Source organism: Lactuca virosa, chromosome 1, assembly GCF_052849685.1.
Source record: "Lactuca virosa cultivar CGN04683 chromosome 1, Lactuca_virosa_CGN04683_v6, whole genome shotgun sequence".
Taxonomy (NCBI): domain Eukaryota; kingdom Viridiplantae; phylum Streptophyta; class Magnoliopsida; order Asterales; family Asteraceae; genus Lactuca; species Lactuca virosa.
The window spans coordinates 15,939,377-15,960,279 of NC_136426.1; the positions used below are offsets into that span (position 1 = coordinate 15,939,377).

Here is a 20,903-nt window from a genome sequence, read left to right on the forward strand (position 1 = left end):
ACAAATCTTAATTATAAATGAACCTAATGTATACACTAAGCCATCATAGCTTATCTTCAAAGGGTTCTTAGTTTCTTTCATGAATGATGTATTTTGTTCGGACGAGAGTGTAATTTATAATTATTTATAAAAAGTTTTAAGTTATAAAAATATTTTCATTGGGAAAACGTACCACTGTTCATAGGGGTTCCGGGACAGTCTCTCATGCGGTAATCATTAGCACTCTTCCATCTATGCCAACATTCTTTGTTATTGGACAATCCTTCTTGAAGTGTCCAATTTCACCGCACTGGTAATAAGTCGGGTTTACTCCAATATTGGGGACTTGGTTAAGGGCTTGTGCTGGTGCCCTACAAAAACGGGCAGTATGCCCCTTCCTGTTACAATTTCTACAGTGTAACTCTCGGCAGGCTCCATAATGATGGAAGTTACACTTGTTGCATTTTGGGCGATTCCCCGCATATTGTCGTGCTGACGTTGGCGTGTCAGGTGTTGTAACAGTATGAACAGTTACAATTTGTTGTCTTTTTGAGGCCTCTTGTGTTGACCGTCCTTTCTTCTTGCTCCCAGACTTTCTCTTATTGTTGCCCTCTTTTGTTGGCTCAGGAACGAGGGTCATTATTCCTTGGCGAACCCCATGGTCCACGAGTGTCTGTGCCAAACGCTTGGCACTGTCAAATGTGAGAGATTTTGCAGCTAACATGTTTCCTTGAATCTGAGGAGATAGTCCCCAGATGTATCTCTCTATCTTCTTGCTCTCCGGGGTAACCATCCCGGGGCATAGTACCGATAGATCACTAAATCTATTGGTATAGGTTACTATGTCTAAACCTACCATAGTAAGCTCCCACAGTTCTTGTTCTAGTTTTTGAACTTCGCCCCTCGGGCAGTACTCCTCTAGCATCATTGTTTTTAGGCTTTCGCAGCCCATTGAGTTTGCCACTGGTAGGGTCAGTGACTTGACATGGCCATTCAACCATGTCAGGGCTCTATCGGATAGAGTGCAGACAGCAAACTTGACTTTGCTCCCTTTTGGGCACGTGAAAATTTCGAAAACTGATTCTGTTTTCTCGAACCATTGCATTAGAGCAATGACTCCTCCATTTCCAGTAAAGGATTTGGGTTTGTAATTCATGAAGTCTTTATACGTACATTCCCTAAGGAGTCCGTGGTTATTTCCATAGTTAGACGGGTTGGCACCGCTTCCAGTTCCATTGGTACCACTTGCGTGGATATGAGACATGGCGGCTGTTACGACGGCAGTCACCGCAGCCTGGAACATAGCGGGGTCATATTGTGGAGGTGGCGGTGGATTTGTTGTCGTGTTGTTATTACGCCTGATATATCTACGGGGCGGCATCTTTCTGTCATAAAATTTAAAGATGAAAAGTTGGTAAGATATCGGTGGTAGTTATGAATGTCATAAGAATTGTAGTTTGAGTGTATCATGTTCCATAAGTGTTTTGAAATCAATTCATAAAAGAAGTCTATGTGAACATAAACTTATGAATTTTTCAATAATGAATACCCTTAATGAAGTTTCGTGACTTGATTTGCAAGTACTATTGCAATGAAATACGTGATAAACTTAACACATGAGGCGAGCAGTGTAATCGCTAGCTCACTAAGTTAAATTAGTTTCTTACTTATTAGTATTATGTATACGGTACTTTCTAGTTTGTTCCTGATAAGGTAAGGTTTGATAATGATTTCTCTAGGACCTTTCTCTTCGTCCGACCCTTTCTCTGAATTCTCCCTGTAAACCCTCTTTTGGTTCTGTCTCGACTCTTCTGTTGGTTGTTTATGATGTCTAAGTGTATCGGTTGTGCGAGATTGGAAGTGTCTAAAGAATCTACGAGATTAATAAAACACTTTTATTAAAAATAAATTCTTATGAGGATGATCCTTACTAGGTCTTTCTATAATCACTTAGTGTATACATATTATATATATTCCAAATCAAATAGACCTTCAAATAAGTAATCCTACTCTAAAACCACATCCAAACAAGGAAAAGTAGCAGAGTGAAAATCATCAATTCTAAGTCTATAAAATCTCAATTATATATAACCTTATGTATACACTCAGTAATTATAACTTTACCAGTAAAGGTCTTTTAGTTTTTACATAAGTTAGTTATGGTACTTAAAATACTCCTATAGTATTTTATGTTTGATTCTAGAATTCCATTGTGTATAGGGTTGGTAAGTTTTAGACTTGCTGCGACACCACTATCACTCCCAAACACATGTTCGTAATATCTCAAATAAATATAGTTGATCAGGCTATATTGTTCTTCTTGTGATACTTGTTCTAGTATATATATTGTTATATTTTAAAGTATAATTCTTGGTCAGAGTGTTTTAGTCCTATTATATTTATAGTTGTATATCTTTTATAGGTTGATATACTTAGTTCACTATAAACAATGCTCTGATACCAATCTGTCACACCCCCAAACCGGAACGGCGGAAACGTTCAGGGGTGGAGGACGTCATGTTAAGTATCACAACACATGCATCATAGTAATCAAAGTAACAACAACCATCGTATTGATAATATAATATTTACATTATGTTCAAAACATTACTTGAAACACATAAAAAAGTACAACAAAAGTTAAGACGTAAAGCTCCGTCTTCGCAACACCTGGGAGAGAGTACCTGTCTACTAATGACCCTGAGAATACAAGTGGTTTGAAAAAAGTGTCAACATTAAAGTTTGTGAGTTCATAAGTATTTTTGTTATAAAAAGTATACTATTGGTTCTTTAGAAAAGTTCGTCGGTTCCTTCAGAAAATCCTATATTTTCTTAATAAGTAAAATGACTGTAGTTAATCCTTCTGTAATCATTTAGTGAATACAAATTATATATAAAACAGATCGATTAGACAGTTAAATGTGTGAATCTGCCCTAAGCCCACAACCAAACAAGGAACAGGAAATGAGGCGGAAGTCACACATTCCACTGTCTACCGGATCTTTGGTATATATATCCCTAATGTATTCATCAAGTAATTACAAAATTAACATTAATGAATTTCTGGTAAAATGGTAACCACAATAGTTCATTCTATAATCACTTAGTTTAGACTAACTATATATAACCTAATATCGAACGGACAATTGAATGTGTGAATCTGCCCAAAGCCCACAACCAAACAAGGAACAAGAAATGAGGCGGAAGTCACACATTCCACTGCCTATAAGATATTATTTATATATAATTTGGATGTATAAACTAAGGAATAATAGAACTAAACATTTAAGGTCCTTTATGTAAAACTAGTTTAATAATAAATATTAAACCTTTTGTAAATAAGTTTCTTGTTTCACTAACTCTATTGTGAAACATTGTTTTCGGTGATAAATATTATTGTTTTCAGAAAGTTCTATCGAAAACAGTTTATCTTCCAAAATAACGATGTAAACCATAGAAAATCCTATATTTTCTATAAAACCGATCTGTAGTCTTAAACGCTCCAAGACCGAGAAGCACAAGTATAATTACCATACTTAGTTTAATGATACCCAATTTTGATTATCACTAACCCTATCTGAACATGTAATTACCCTGAAAACTCGATGTACCAATACTACCCTCCTATGATCACTTAGTACATACGAGTTGTATAATACCGAGATCGAATAAATAGTTAAATGGGTGAATCTGCCCTAAGCCCACAACCAAACAAGGAATAGGAAATGAGGCGGAAGTCACACATTCCACTGTCTATCAGACTTCAATTTTATCTAACCCTATTATATATACTGCGAAATCATATAGTTAGTATTCCTTGGGAAAGTTTAGGAAAAGCATATCTTTATGTAAATAATTAGTTAATACTATTGTGAATATTCATTATAACCATACTAATACAAAGTTAGTCCCGTATAGATCTATACACCAACTCGCGCTCTCCCTTAAGAAGACTCTAGTTATAATTAAGATTCTAACGAGTACCCTGAGAGGTGCATCTAGTGGTTCACAATCCTGTATTAATTATTTACATAAATTGTAAAACCCTTTTTATAATTAACAAGTAATTTTGTAAAAAGATTTCCTTTTTGTTTCATAAACTATACTTATTATAGTTTATAAATTCATTTCCATGTTTTAACCAGGATTTTTGTAAAATAGTTCCTACGATCCATAAACTATACCTATAATAGTTTATAAGTAGATTTCAATGATTTTAACTTATTTCAAGTTAAAATACATTTAAACGATAAGAAAACATAATAAATAAATTATGTTTTTAAACACAAGCAATCTTGTGTTTTACTTGTATCCCCCCCCCCCCCCCCAAAAAAAACATTTTAAAAAGATTGGAAAATATGGGGGTATGAACTCACTTGGTAAGAGTGACGATTTGATGAAAAACCGGGCTTTACGCGGGCAGCACTTTGACTGGAAAGAGGTTAGCTTCTTGAGAATTTTGGGGCTTCGGGCTTTCGTCAGAGCTTGGATATGTCACCGGGGCATCGGGGTAGTTATGAGGGCTTAAAAGTGTGTAAAAGTAGGAGAGAGGTTGTGAATTTGCAACCTAAACCCGGAGCTCTCGGTTCCAATTTATAGGAGGCTGAAGCCTCGGAGTACGCTGGGCGTAGCGTACGTGTCCAGCCTACTGATTACGCGTCGGAGCTACTACGTTGCATGGCACGCATGCGAGGGAGGGGTGACGGAGGGTCGACGTGGCCAATTCGAGGCCTTGCTTCCGAGTACGGTGGGCGTACTCATGTACGCGGGGCGTACTCATGTACGCGGGGCATACTTCCTTTTTCCAACATATCTTTCGCATACGAATTCTGTTTTTTACGTTCTTTATATCCGCGCGTAGGTGAGACCATGCTCTACAACTTTCATTTGGACTCCGTCGGCTAATTTTGACTTTATTTTTAAAGTTATATTTTTAACAGGCCGGTACAGGAAAAGTCCGTTAAAAATTCATAACTTCTTCATTCGACGTCCGTTTTCGTCTGTCTTTTTACCGTTGAACTACAAATAACGAGATCTTCGATTCTCGTTTAGGTTGTGTCGGCTAAATATCGCTCGATCTTTAATTCGAGTTTCGGGCTGTATACTCCTGTGCCGAATCTTAGAAAAATCATAACTTCCTCATACGAAGTCAGATTTGGACGTTCTTTTTAGGTAAACTCTCGGTTTAACGTAATCTACGGCTTTCATTTTGATTGTTAAGTTTAAAAAGCGTTTTATTGTAAACTCACTTTTTATGACACACAGTGTCGTGTCGGTTCTGTCGCGAAACTTCGATAGGTCATAACTTCTTCGTTATAACTCAGATTTCGGCGTTCTTTATATGTACGAAAACCTTGTGACATATACTACAACTTAGATAAGATTATTTATTCTAAATAGTACTTTATTATCAAAAAGTCATGTTTGACATGAAATAATGGGTTGTTACAGATTAGGGTTTCGTGGTAGTTACTTTAGGGTGAGAGGGAGGCTGATCTCTAGGGCATTATGTTCTTTATATAGTGCTTAGCCCTAAGATTAGGGTTTTGGTCTGAAGGAAGTACGCCCCGCGTACCTCTTAGTACGCCCGACGTACTCAAGAACCACCTGCGACCCTTTAACCTTATACGATGGGCGTTCCCAGCCAGACACGTGCATACATCCTTGCATGCATAGCACTGATTTGCCAAACATCTCCATTAGGGGTTAATTCTGCCAAAACCTTCAAAGTGCCATAACTTCCTCATCCTAGGTCCGTTTCCAACGAATCTTATATCTACGAAAAGGTGGCGAGAAGCCCTACGCTCCTAACTACACACCTAAGCCTTAAAACCTTCCGAATAAAACCCAAGACCCATAAAAGACCGAATCATCATATTACATTTATACCCTTGGCCTCCGAAGACACAACTGAACACTTTCAAAACCGGGTGTTACACCTCAACTCATATCTGGAATGCTCCACGGTTTATTGGCTACAGCACAAAATAGTACAACCTCAACCCAACACAATACCCATACATATACCGATAATCATATAGACAAAATCATAGGTAGTCTTACAGATCTACTAGACCAGCATATCGACAACTAGCATAATCATGCATATCTAATCCGTACTCAGCATATCAGAGGATAACAGTATATCAAACCGATGGGCCGGCCTTGGTGCCTTCGACCCGAAAATACAGTGAGGAAAACTCACCTCAACCCGCTGATACTCCAATGACTGCTTGCACCGCAGAACCGGATAATCCTCGCGCCGACTTTAAAAATACAATTTTAATCAATAATTGACCTCATAACCTAAAATCTGAAGCCCAAAATCTCATTAATTACCCAAAGCCTAAATATGGCCCAATTATCCAAATTGGGCCAAACCCATCATGGACCTAGCCCGAGAAGGCCCAATATGCTAAAAGGCCCCAAATATCCAAAAGTCAAACCTGGTCAAACTTCTGGTCAAAGGTCCATAGCCAATAAGTCAATAAAACAAGAAAAGTCAAACATGCCGAGTACGCCCGGCGTACTCAGCTGGTACGCCCAACATACAACCTTTGGGGCTAGTACGCGCAACGTACCAGATGGGTACGTCCAACGTACTCCCTGAACCCCAATCTTCTCCATTAAGCACTTAACCACTTAAGTCCTTGCTCCAAACTCTCATATCTGATTCCTATGGATAACTTATCATGTAAATTTGGCAACTTTACTTGCATGCATGGCTTAATAGGGCTCTAGAGCTCAAAATAGCTTAATGAAAGGTCTTAACACATGCATGAGTCCAAATAAACCATAAAGATCACATTTTTATGCCTTTGGGACTCCTAAGATCTACAAGATAAAGCCTCTGAAACAACCTTAGCTCACAAGGACCAACCAAAAGAGGCTAAAATGACCATAAACAACCCAAACGAAGATCCAACCAAAGAGATGACAAGATTAAAGCTTTTTACCTTCAATAGATTGCAAAAGATGAGAAACTTCTGTATCTACAAGCTCCTCCCCAAGAAATGAGTCTTCAACCTTCTTCTTCTTGTACACAAGCCACCACAAACCCTCTTCCAAGCTCCATAACTCACTCACGGCACTTTAGGGTTTCAATGTATACTAAAGGGGATGGAGGCTGACTTAAAATGCCCAAGGGAAGGATTAAATTATGCTTATATATGGGTAAAACCCGTAAATTAGGGTTTGGTGCTGAAGGGAGTACGCCCCGCGTACCCCTTAGTACGCCCAACGTACTCAAGGACCATCCGCGACCATTTCACCCATTACACCCCGCGTTCACAATGAGTACGCCTCGCGTACTCACTGAACCTCCAAAACCCTAAAACTTCGCTTGGTCCTAACTTTTTCGTTCTAAGTTCGTTTCCGACAAACTTTATATCCACAGAAAGGTGACGAGAAGCCCTACACTTCTAACAAATCACCTCCACCTTAAAACCTCCCAAACAACAACCCAAAATTCATAAAGACCCGAACTGCCCAAATTATGAATATAGCATTGGGCTCTGTAACACAATCGAACTCTTGGATCATCTCATCTATAATACCCACATCCAAAAAGGGCCAAATCCTTTCTTCCCCAAGGCCCTAAGCCTTATGATAGTTGATGGTCGGGCCAGAACCCCGAATAATGAAGCATTTCAAAATCGAGTGTTACAACTCCCCCCACTTAAAATTTGACATTGTCCTCGAAATCCTTCCTTACCATCCCCGGCATGCCTGACAGCCTGAGGGACACAACCATAACCTTGAGCATACAACGACCTTCCCAAGGCAACTGAACCCAGTCCGAGCAGAACTTTTCCAACCTGAAGAAGACGAAACCACAATCCCATACAGAAAACCAACCCTACTTTACCTGAAATCTGAAATATCAAAGTGTTCTAACTCCCCGACAGACCGCCCATACTGAACCAATTTATAATTCCACTTAACATATCCATCAAACTATCTACTCGACTCCTGATCACCTGAGATTCCTATTAGAAAAAAGAATCACAGACCCTCTGTTGCTGCCGACAACCTTTCGCTTGACCAAAAGGGATTAGATATTCCTTCGAGAGAAGGCTCATCCTGATGATAACAATTTCAGGGACACAATGAGCCATAAAATACTGATTGCCTTAACTGTCAGACCGAAACACGACTGCTATAATCCTGAAGCCCCATAACTTGCCCAACCTTCATACCGGTAGAACCATTCCAGAGCATAAACACAAAAGCCTTTCCTACCATCTGAACTGAAAACATCCCTTCTTACCCTGAACCCTCCATTTGATGCCCTGGACATACAGATTCTTTAGCCCACATCTCACTGAAACACAGGCTTGGCACGAAGACACTCGCGATTCCCAATGCGTGTTTCCACTAAAAGCCAACTCGAAAATGGTCACTCACAAAATTTATCATAAATTCTTCCCTAAGGCTGATGAGCGTTCATCCATGAATCTTCCCCCAGTCCCTGACCGGAGACACCACCAAAACATGCAGAAAAGATCCTCAAAACATATTGATCACGAACCTCTCCCAATCCAAATCCATATGATGCCAAAACCTTAAATAACCCTTGACTCTATGCCATGCCATTACCAACCACTGTTGTGACAAGAAAAGATGATCAATCTAAGAATTTCCACATTGCATCCAACCCCTATCGGCTCAGGTGTACCCCCACCTGGAAAAACCACTCGAGACATTCGTGAGGAACTTTATGATTCGCGGCTTCAAAACTGATTCCCAACTTGATAATCAAACCCCTAACAACAACTTGCAAACAAATGGAAAATATAATGCATACATTCCACAAATACATTCTGATACCTGACTGATACTCCCAACAACCCTTAACCGCTCCCTTTATCCAAACCAACTTATTTGTGGGTCTCCCAACTTCCATCAATGTGCCAACACCGAAATTACTACAAGTGGAAGAAATGAACAACCATGTTCACTAGGCCCACAGCCTATGACTGGAATACCTCTGCAAGGTCCTCAACATAGGTCTGGATTGCCTCCGAGCCCACATCATGAGTCTGGAATGCCCTCCCCGACCCTCAGCCCATGTTTGGAATGCTCCCGATATCACACCGACCTTGTCATCATTACATCATTCGCCCAACACTCCGGGCCTAAAGATACTCACCTCATTCCATTGCCTTGAAGGGACCTAATCAACGTCCCTCACAACTCCAACCGAGCACCACAATGCTGCTACCAAAGCAAGCCCTACGAAAACATGGTCGTACACGACCCGAGAATAGGATACTGTTCGAACTCTTGATCCAATTCGAAGGCTATAACCCAACAGAACCATGCACATAATGCGAACCAAGTGCTCCAATGCTATCTTGCCCAGCTTACATACCCCTCGACATTTTATATAAATTTACCGCAATGCACATCCTTAGGGAACCCATAACCTCATCTGAAAAGGGAAGAAATACCAGAGTCAAATCGAAACCACCACCTCAATCAATAACATAAGACATCCTCATGATCGGTCGAAACAAAATCCATACTTGAATGAGACTGAACAGATTCCACCAATACGAAACCAGCTCGAAAAGACTTCCAAGGTGATCCCGAAAGTTACCAAAATTGAGTCTGCTATGAACCAAGTTTCCACTCCACCATTGAGGGTAAACATACCCAAGGACCAAAGGAACATAGACCATACTAATCTTGATGATAGGTTGACCCATCCATTGAAATTCAACCGTCACAACTTGAACTTTGGGAGATCCTCCGCTGAATGATGAGTGAAAAGACCAACGATCAAGACACATGTCACTTAATCCAGAGAACCAAAAACCACCCAGAACTGAACATGCCCGTCTCTGGAAATTATTCACCGATCAAGATCTGCCCATACTAATATGAAAACAACAATCCAAATAACAAACTAACCAATCCCTCAATGACTGATACTCAACTTGAGAATCCCAATTCTGCCCCACTTAGGGCTTAAACCACCACCCGCTGGTGTTGAAACCAGATCATAACTCAACCGTCTCAACCAGGTACGACCATACCTGAACCTGGAATGAATAATACATGCAGAATGATCCTCCGGATATGGATCAAATGAATCCCAAAAGAATCCATAACACATCAATCCACCCGCGCACCCCGGCGCGTACATACTGTCGCCAAACTCCGCGACCAACAGACCTTATGCTGGGTTTACATCCAATTTTGAAAATCACAAGTCTACACACTCCTTCTCCGAACTCGGAAAACTGAAAAGAGCATAATCCTTGCCGCATATAGTGACAATCCAATCCATCAATCCACCACTCAATTTCTAGCTGCAATTCCCAGGCCGATCATAACCATCGCTTCATTCTTGAGTCCCGCGACTCGAAGCACGACATCGAGCAAAACCCTCGAGACCTCCAAACCAACATACTCACCCATATCTGCACCATTCGACCCAAACCGACCTCGCCGCTGGGGCCCAAAACAATTACCAGACTCATCCTCATGCCTGGGCAACCATAACCAAAAGATCAACAAGTACGGGACCATTGCCACGAATCATGGTATCAAACCATGCTATCCTCCCTGACCAGCCCTTAGAATCCCCGAAACTCTCTTCGATTCAAGTATGGATCATGTGCTTCCAGCAGTACGGGCCCAATACTACCTTCCACACCTATCCATACTTTCCTCAAGAATCATCTCGGGTCCTCTAGGACCTACTCATAAAGGTGAGTACACTATCTGTTTATTAAATATAAGATATACAACACCTACTTTCATCCGTTTACATATTTAACCACTAATTGTACATCAACATATAGATATAAGTAGGATTCCCTAGTAAAGTGAAGTTCAACCCAAGAAACCTTAATCATGGTATGTCATTCCCATTTGGTTTTTCGAAAAGGCTCCTTGTTTTTTTCACCCCAAAAAAGCTTATGAAAATTAAAGAAGCTCTTAGTGGAGCTTTTTCAAAACTAAGCTTTTTTTAAAGAGCTTGTTAATTAACACGCTCTTGCGATAATATTTTTCGATGATTTGGTAGGTCTCATAGGTTTTCAACCAAATATAAATAGACAACTTATAAGGGGTCCCATAAATAAACAAATTAAAAAAGTTCTAATATGGTGGAGATAAAATATGTTTTTTCATGAAAAAACTCTATTATTGTGGATACTCTTAATGACTTGTATCTTATGCATTGAAAGTTGTACATGGTCTTAAAGGACTAGCCCTAATTAACATGCGAAATTGAATTGATAGTAAGAGAAGCGTTTTCGGGAGCATTACAGGCGGTACGAAACAAACACAGGAAATGTTGGATTATTGTGCAGCCAACCAAATCTACGCGAACATAGAGATTATCCCCATTCAGTATGCAAACGAGGCTCTTGAGGGGTTAATTAACAAGGATGTCAAGTATCGTTTTGTGATTGATATTGGAAACACCCTCAAGAGATATTGGGACACCATGATTTACCTTCTCCATAGTATTCCTGTAACATCGGTTAATGGTGGTGCCCCAAGGATTTTCATATGTATGATCATTAGATATTGAAGTTAAACTTTTTAAGCTTTTTGGTTAATAAGGAATGGGTACTTAGAATCCCGAACACCTACACGAGGAAATGCTATCACAATTTGTGTTTGCTGGTTGTGTATTTATAAATACTTAATGATCCGTTGGAGAAAGCCCCACATATTACTTTAGTAATGACATAGGACTTCTTTCTTTTTGGCTTAATGAGTTCTAATCTATACATACAATAATTATTGAACGCATTGTCTCAATAACAAAGCCAGATCATCAAAATTTGGTATAAAAATCATACCAGTTAACTTAAATAGGATTATTGCTATAATAATGAAAATAAAATAATACTAGTTTTGATTTAAATGTTGATGAAAAAAAGTAAAATGTTTATTTAAGATATAGATGATGATAATTTATTTAGATTTTCTTTAAATTATCTGATGTTATACGTTGACAGTTGACTTACTCTCTAACAATGAGATAACTCTATATGATATGGATATGGAGAGTGGAGACCTCCCGCATTGCTGATGACGGCACGCATGACGGTTGCAACATTGCTGATGACGGCAGGCATGACGGCGGGCATATAAATATATGTACACATTTAACCACGTGTCCCTCTCTTCGCCGTTGAAGCTCGCCGGCGGCATTCATCGCTTATCTCGTCAGTCACTGAAATCCATGTATCTTCTGTTCTGAGCCCTAATTTTTTCGTTTTGAATTTTGCTTACATACTGTGTTCAGTTTCGAATCATGTTTTTTTTTTTGTTCTCATTGATTACCACATGGATTCGTAATCAGTAGAGTAACCAGACACTGAATACCGAATCTTCCTCAAGCTCTCGTAGTTCCTCAACATACATGTTTAGGATCTGATGGTTTATTAATCTTACTAGAAAACCTTCAGGAATTTTGGGCCACGCAGGATCATGGTTTTGTTAATCTGATTGAGACAAACACCAGAGGATACGTCATGACCTAATTTTTCCCACAAGGGATTGTTCGTAAATAAAGAACTAGAGTTTATATCTTAATCTATTACAAAATTAATGGATCGATTGGCAGCCAATCCTACATAGAGACGATTATACTATAATACTATATGAATATGATCATGTACAAATTACTTATTCTTATCAATGTGTAACAGACAACTGAGTCACCTATGACTACGACTTGTGATGCTGGCAAGGAGAATTGCATTGGGTGGGCAGCAAGGGATCCATCTGGATTCCTATCACCATACCAATTTAACCGCAGGTTCATATTCAACTCAATTTTAATTTTGATCATATCTACTTAACATAAATGCTTAATCACCAATTGAACCATGAATTCATGCCCCTGCCTAACATATCCCCTATACTACATAGATAATGATATCAGGGGAGGGGTTACTTGGTAATCTCATTCTAGTCCTAAACTTATGTCTTTTTGTTTCAACCAATGCTGTATCATTATATCTTCTCGATTAGTAATCAAATTCCCAAATTTCTAAACTAATAATCCAATTCCCAATGTCTGAAGGTTTTAAACATCTGTGAACAGGGCTGTTGGAGCTGATGATGTTTCACTAACCATTCTTTACTGTGGAGTCTGTTATGCGGATGTTGCATGGACTAGAAATGTACAAGGCCACTCCAAATATCCTCTTGTACCTGGGTATGTACTATCTACCAAGATTTTGACATTTTGAGTACATTCCTCGAATGGAAAATACCATTTATTTGTTCTTTTTCATAAATATATTTTTTTTGTTATCTTTCCTTATTTTCCAGTCACGAGATTGTTGGAATAGTCAAAGAGGTCGGGTCAAATGTTAAACATATAAAAATCGGGGATCATGTTGGGGTGGGTACATACGTAAATTCTTGTAGAGAGTGCGAGTATTGTGATGAAGGGCTTGAAGTCCAATGCATAAAAGGAGCAGTCTACACGTTTGATGGGATTGACACTGATGGGAGTGTAACTAAAGGAGGATATTCATCATATTACGTCGTTCACCAAAGGTTAGTATTATATTACATATAAGATCTTGTAGAATGAGAGACTACATAACACGGACTTAATGGTGTACTTTGAGTTACAGATATTGCTTTAGAATACCGGAAAACTACCCGTTAGCTTCTGCAGCTCCATTGCTATGTGCTGGAATTACGGTTTGGACCCCGATGATGCGCCATAACATGAACCAGCCTGGCAAGTCTCTAGGAGTGATTGGGCTTGGTGGTCTTGGACACATGGCTGTCAAGTTTGGTAAGTCGTTTGGGTTGAAGGTAACAGTTTTCAGCACAAGTTTGTCTAAGAAAGATGAAGCGCTCAATCTTCTAGGAGCCGATAACTTCATCATCTCCAGCAATGATGAGGAGATGAAGGTAAATTTCATGCTAAACATGTTATACTGTGTTTGGCATGCATTGGACCGGAACAGATGCATTTTTGTTAGGAAATGTGATTGAAAAAAATATGAGACTTTGGTTACAGGCAATGGAGAAGTCACTTGACTTTGTAATCAACACCGCTTCTGCGGACATCCCATTTGATCGATACTTGGCACTATTGAAGAGTGGGGGTGTACTATCCTTGGTGGGGTTCCCAAGTGAAGTTAAATTCCAACCCGTAAACCTAATTCTAGGTATGAGAAGCAAAAGTTTATGCTGTGGTCGCTTGTACCCTTTGCAGAAAGAGTTGTTAACACATTGAATTGAATTGGTATTTGGTAGGAATGAGAAGCATCTCGGGGAGTGTGACAGGTGGCACCAAACAAATTCAGGAAATGTTGAACTATTGTGCAGCCCATGAGATCTACCCCAACATAGAGATTGTCCCGATTCAGTATGCAAATGAGGCTCTTGAGAGGTTAATTAACAAAGATATCAAGTATCGTTTTGTAATCGATATTGCAAATTCCCTCAAGTAACCACCATATCATGGAAGTACCTACTATACTTTAAAAAATTTCATGTTTGAACACCACACCTATGTTATAAGTTTATGATAAAATAAAGAAACCATAGTTTGTATGCATGTCCTAAAAAATATAAACAGAAAAAAGGCGTTTAGTTTTACTTTTTTGTATGAGTTGACAATGTGGCTATGAATGTGAGCTTTCGTAATGGTAACAAGAAATACAATCATGTGATGTGGTTGGCATCGAGACAAAAGGATGTTAGATGTAGTTTGCATGCCAAAGATGACATGGGGCATCTATTAAATACATGTTACCACATTTATAGTCGATGGTAAACATGCGTCCATATAGCTATGATTATGAATGTGATCTTTCATTATCCTAAAAATAAACGTAACATTGATTTAATCATTTAACATATAAATTGGTGCTTCGATTATATAGTTTGCTCTTTTTTTGGAACCAAAAATGGCACAAGGCTAGTAAGGAACTAAACAAGGGCAAAAAGACAAGTACATAGAGTTGTCAGCAATAAAAATCAATGAGAACAACACCAACTAGTTCAATTACAATATCCTTTTTACCCCTTAAGTTTAAACCGCACAACCACCATGACAATAACATCATCTACATAATGAATTCTATTATATAACTTGACATTTCTCGACGTTCATATATGGCAAAATAGCCTGTGGCATATATCTAATAGCAATTTGTGTTTTTTTCGGACAATTCCCCCAATTTATTGCAAAATCGAGGATGTCGTTCACGCTTGAAGTGTCATTGGGGAATGCTGGTGTATGCAAAGGATAAGGAACCTGTTGCTAAAAGGTGTTTCATTGCCTCCTCGCCATCAAAGCACATGTTGCAAAACTGTAGAAGGTAAGTTGATACCTCCAAGACTAAGACCTTCTTTCTCCGACCCTTTATTTACATAGCCAAGAAAGGCAAAGGTTGCAGTAGTTATCCTCTTGAGTCCCATTCTCCACAAAAATAAATAAATAAATAAAAAGATATTTTTAGGGGACATGTTTGAACCATGATCCTCGAATCGATTGTTCTTCTCATGATGTCAATCTAAAGGTCGTCGGGTGAAAGTGTGAAGTGGCATCGGTCCCCGATGGGCTTTCAGACGAACTGAAGCCACAATAAAAATCAATTGGGCATCTCATCAATCACCAATGAGTTGCTCGGATGTTTTTTCTGTTCACACGATCATGTGGAATCAGAAACACGGTCACACAATAAGAAATATGTTTTAAGATTTGACTTTCGATCATGATTTCATATCATACTTTAATGAGTCGAAATCATAATAAATACAATCAAGCTATGTATGACATTAACCACAAATGTTTATCTGTAAGGGTGGAGGGGGTCCATCCCTCCCACCCCTCCAACCCACATGCCACATATATGCCAAATCGACTTCTCTTTCCTCACACTTCCATCCCTCTTATCATGGAAATTTATCCTCTCATCCGACACAATGTTGTACAAATATAGAAGCACGAGGTTCAAGTTGAAAGGAGAGAAATAGAGTGGGAGTGTCGGGCTCTTTAACCCTCTCAACCCACACTTTTGGCGGTATCTCGACGGCTAGGATCGTGTTCCCGACAGTACCACCAATTCCTTCCTCAACCCGCCTTCCACTCGGCACAACTCCCTCTTTTCTTATTATTCAACATACTCCGTGCAAATTATGTTGGGTTATACACAATCAAGTTATGTATGGCCTTAGCAACAATATTTGCTTATATGTTGGTCTAATGTCATCGAATTTTGGTTTTCTATTCAATATATAGACCCCTAAAGTTTTATTGTTTTTATTATAGTTCTTTATACCGTAAAAAAACTAAATTTTCTAAAATAAAAGGGTATGCATGTAACATTGGTGAGGTGGCAATCTGGTTGGCATCAATGAACATAACAAGTCCCTATATTGTTCAAAAAAATCCCACGCTATTTTTTTCAGATAAAATTTAATTGATTTCATAATTGTATAATTATTACTATTTTGATATTTATAAATCTAATAATTGTAGAGATTAGAATTTATTATCATGAACACATGTAAAGAACATTTAACCTTGTTCTTATTCTTTGAAGAACATTCAACACCACCACCAACATCCAAATTTCGGGTGTTTTTTGTTTCCAACCTCGGTACAAAACTGATTGAAGGGTTTCGATTTTGATATCTTGATCAATGGTTTTGTTGATGGGTTTCAAGAAATCTCAAAACCCGATAAATTAAGCATAAACACAACCATCATCCACTATCAATCGCCTAAGAAGTAAGCACAACACAAACACCCCTGTTACAGAGTTGATACTTCAAGATATCTTTGGGAAGTCGATTGTTTTAAATAAAAACCAGAGGTTCATCCGGTTTACAACAAAAACTAATGCCATCATTAATTCTCCAAAAACCAATTTTAGATAAAGCATATACGCATCATCTTGTTTTAAATAAAACATAAAGACATCATCGTTGGTTTTAAATAGAGCACATGGGTAAAAATGAAAGGTTTAGATCATGAAATCGAAGTAACCCAAAAAAGTAGATCAGGATGTGTAAGTTTAGAAATTGATGAACACAGATTCAAGAAACCCCAAACCCCGATTTTTTGTCATATTTTCCATGTCCACTCCAAATATGAACATATGTTGTCTGCCTTCGCTTAGCAGTTAGCACCATCCTCACTCACTCCTATAGATAACAGATTGCTTCATTATTCAAAATACAATACAATTACATAGGAATATAGAGAGAAAATCTAAACCCTAATGGCTAAATCTAAAAGACTTGGGCCTAAACCCTAAATCCCTAATCATGAACATCTCCCCATAGTTTTATCTGTATGAGACTATTAAACTGGAAAAATACAAAAGAAAAAAAATAGACGAATATAGTGACAACAGTGGTGGTAGAGCTCTGACGATAGCGACAAATAATGACCTCTCGTCAGAGAAGAACAGAGAAGAAACGATGGCTAGAGGTGGTTCTGTTGTAGAAAAGGAGAGGAGTAGTGATGCCGACGATTAAGGAGTCAAAGGCAGAGGAGTCTGGAGAAAGACATCAAGAAATAAAGAGGCTCGAGTTGTGGCAGGCGGATCCAATTCTAACGAGATCAACGAACTTTGTGTTAATATATATATATATATATATATATATATATATATATATATATATATATATATATATATATATAGAGAGAGAGAGAGAGAGAGAGACGATGATGACTACAAATCAAAGGCTGCCCGACGGAGAATGTGCCATCAGAGGGAGGCAACAGTAGCATCAAAATAGGCTCACTCGAAAAAGAAATTCGGAGAAGAAGAGGCTACCCGGGGAGAGGGGTCATCTGAGGAGGAGATAGAAGGCTCGGAGGTAGAGGTCATCCGAGGAGGAGGCAGAAGTAGATGATGTAGTAGAAGAAGCCGAGGAAGGAGCTTCAGTTTGGTGCCCACGAATGTATTATTATTTAGGAGAAATAAGAAAGGGAAAATATTTAGAATAATGACGACACCTCTGACGACTACTAAAGAAGGTCGGTAGAGGTGGAAGGCGACGGCTGTGAGTTGTGGTTAGTGTTAGAAATTAAGGGATCATAATAAAAATAAATACAAAGGTTGATAGATTCAAGGATTGTGTTTACCAAACACTTTCCAAAATCTGTAGTTCGTCCCTATAGCGTGGGGCACACGAATTCAGAAGTGGAATAATCAAAGAATAAACCAACCTGAATTACAAGCCTGATTCAAATTGAAAACATAGAATACCTTGCTTGATATGTTCTTGAGAGATAGAGAAATCATGATATAATTTCGAGTATATGAATGTTCAACCATTTTTCTGGAACATCCACATGTTATTTATACTTGAGGGAAAGGTGGTTAAAATCAGTTAAACCAAAATTGGCGCCAAAACATGATAGTTATTGGGCATAACCGACACTTACATAATCATGATGTCATCAGTTATTGGACCACCACCAGGGGCTCTGCCCCTTGGACCCCACTAGGGGCACTACCCCTAAACCCGGTCAAGGGGTTGCAGCCCCTTGAAACCCTGCATCCACGGGCACTGCCCCGGACCCCCGTATTCTCGAGTTCACATTTATCACTCCGAGTGTGCACCCCTCACCTCCAACCTTGGTGAGTGAAATATAACTCAGTCTATCTCAATATTAATAACAATAACACTAAAACATGTTGATAACACTAAAGTCACCAACAATTAGTAGTAGGGTTTTAACCTAAAGCTCTAATATCATGATAGATAATAGATTTATTGATTATTGAAAGTACAATTACATAAGAAAATATTGAGAATTCTTAAACCCTAATGGTTATACCTTAAAGGGCTTAGGCCTAAACCCTAATCACTAACACACTCTATTTTGGCCCTCAATTTGGTAAGCCACCTCTATCTCTTCCATTCATTTATATGATTTACTTTGTTACTTCAATTTTACTAAAATTTGAAATCTTCATCATGTATTTTTTGTTGGTAATTCTAGTGTTATCAACATATTTTGATGTAATTATTATTACAATTGAGATAGTTTGAGTTATATTTCACTCACCGAGGTTGGAGGTACGGGGTGCAGACTCGGAGTGATAAATGTGAACTCGAGAATACGGGGGGTCCAAGGGCAGTGCCCCTAGATGTAGGGTTCCAAGGGGCTGCAGCCCCTTGCCGGGGTCTAGGGGCAGCGCCCCTAGCGGGGTCCAAGGGGTAGAGCTTCTGGCGATGGTTCCGCTGACCGGTGAGCGGACGTGGTTCCAAGGGGCAGCGCCCCGAAACCTAAATGGATTTTTTGTATCAGGTGAGACTCTGGCCATGAACTTTTCCGTCAAAACCCACTAGATGACATCATGATGATGCAAGCATTAGTTATGTCCATCAACTAACCATTTTGGCGCCAATTCTGCATGCAACCTCCAATAACCTTATTTCCCTCTAGTATAAGAATGTTTTCTGGTTCCAGAAATTGGGTTGGCTTTTACATACATGAAAATCATACATTGATTTGTTCTATCTTCAAGAACACGAAAAAAACAATGTATTATGCGTTTCACAAACTGAATTAGGCCTGTGATTCAGATTGGTTCATTCTTGGATTATCCCACTCCTGAATTCGTGTGTCTCAGGAAAAAGGGACAAATTATAGATTTCGAAAAGTATTTGATAAACACGATCCTTGAATCTATTCAAGTTTGTATTTATTGTTATTTTGTTCCCTTATTTTCTAACATTTTTGTTGTTTGATTTTTATATCCAAGAAAGAAAAATGTGGTGGGTTGTTGTTCAGATCCGATCCAAAGTTAATAAGAAGTAAATATTGTCGATTGTTATGTTCTAGTTATTCAAATCCAAAACATATACAAAACAGAAATGTTCATTGTCTATCTTTTTCATATTAATGATAATAATAAAATTAATAACAAATAAGAACGAGAACGAAACTTTATAAAACTTATGAAAAAACCATTTGGATGCTGACATGAGATTTTTTACCAAGCCATATATGACATGTTAGTGTGTAAACTACAAAACCGAGAAAAAGCTGGTATAATTAATAGGTTACCTACAAGTTAAGTGACTTAGACTACAAAAAAAATTATTCAGTAAAAGTTAATGGTTGATTGGGTCATAATGACATTATCCTATTGGCATTGACCCAATTATGTTTTATAAATAACATGAGAATCACCTTGCGACCAAATTGAGACTGGAACTAGATGTACTATCTTTAACCTATTATATCATTATACTTGACTTGACTTTAACTTTATTTGTATAGTAAATTGATGATGTTAGGTCCATTAGCATGACCTAGATAGCTCTAGCGCACGAGCTTTTCCTGGCGTTCTCCTGCCAGCCCTGCCTGACGCTCGCCTGTTTGCCTTGCATGGTGCCCACCTGTAACACTCAAATTTTCAGACAATTTTTTTTTCACTTTTAAAAATTCACGTAATACATAGTTTAACAATTCTCATGCCAAATTTATTATTTTTCTCAATCACAAAACATCAGAGTTTGTTGTCAAATATTCCAGAATCCTCATAACACAAATCAACAAGCTGGCGTTTACAATCATGCCGACGCCTGACCGTGATCCTGAGATGTACCTGAAACACATTTTACACAAACACTGTAAGCATGAAGCTTAGTGAGTTCCCCAAAATACCACACACACAAATAATTAGCCTCTCATGGCTATATCTTGATATGGACCCTACGGTCATGTGTCTCAGTGAAGACCCTCCGGTCTCACGGCTCGGTATGGACCCTCCAGTCCTGTGTCTCGGTGAAGACCCTCTGGTCTCATTGCTCTGTATGGACCCTCCGGTCATAGCTCAATAAATGTACAGAGTAATTTACAGCAATAATCACAAAGACAGAATGCATGATATCACATATCTCAGTATAAGCAAATAAGACCCTCCGGCCAATAACACAAATAAGACCCTCCG

At 38.7% G+C, this 20,903-nt stretch overlaps 1 protein-coding gene across 2 annotated transcripts; it reads left to right on the top strand.

Annotated features, from left to right (window-relative positions):
- Positions 1-12,012: 12,012 nt before the first annotated feature.
- Positions 12,013-14,574, top strand: LOC145133364 (cinnamyl-alcohol dehydrogenase). 2 transcript variants are annotated; one of them, XM_079068316.1, is made up of 7 exons: positions 12,013-12,170; positions 12,657-12,766; positions 13,055-13,168; positions 13,285-13,515; positions 13,596-13,881; positions 13,991-14,141; positions 14,230-14,574. In XM_079068316.1, the coding sequence occupies exons 2-7, from the start codon at positions 12,672-12,674 to the stop codon at positions 14,424-14,426; spliced, it is 1,074 nt and encodes a 357-aa protein (XP_078924442.1). In that variant the 5' UTR covers positions 12,013-12,170; positions 12,657-12,671; the 3' UTR covers positions 14,427-14,574. The 2 variants fall into 2 exon arrangements, with proteins under 2 accessions (XP_078924442.1, XP_078924438.1); XM_079068312.1 differs by having other exon boundaries at positions 12,019-12,189.
- The last annotated feature ends 6,329 nt before the right edge of the window (positions 14,575-20,903 follow it).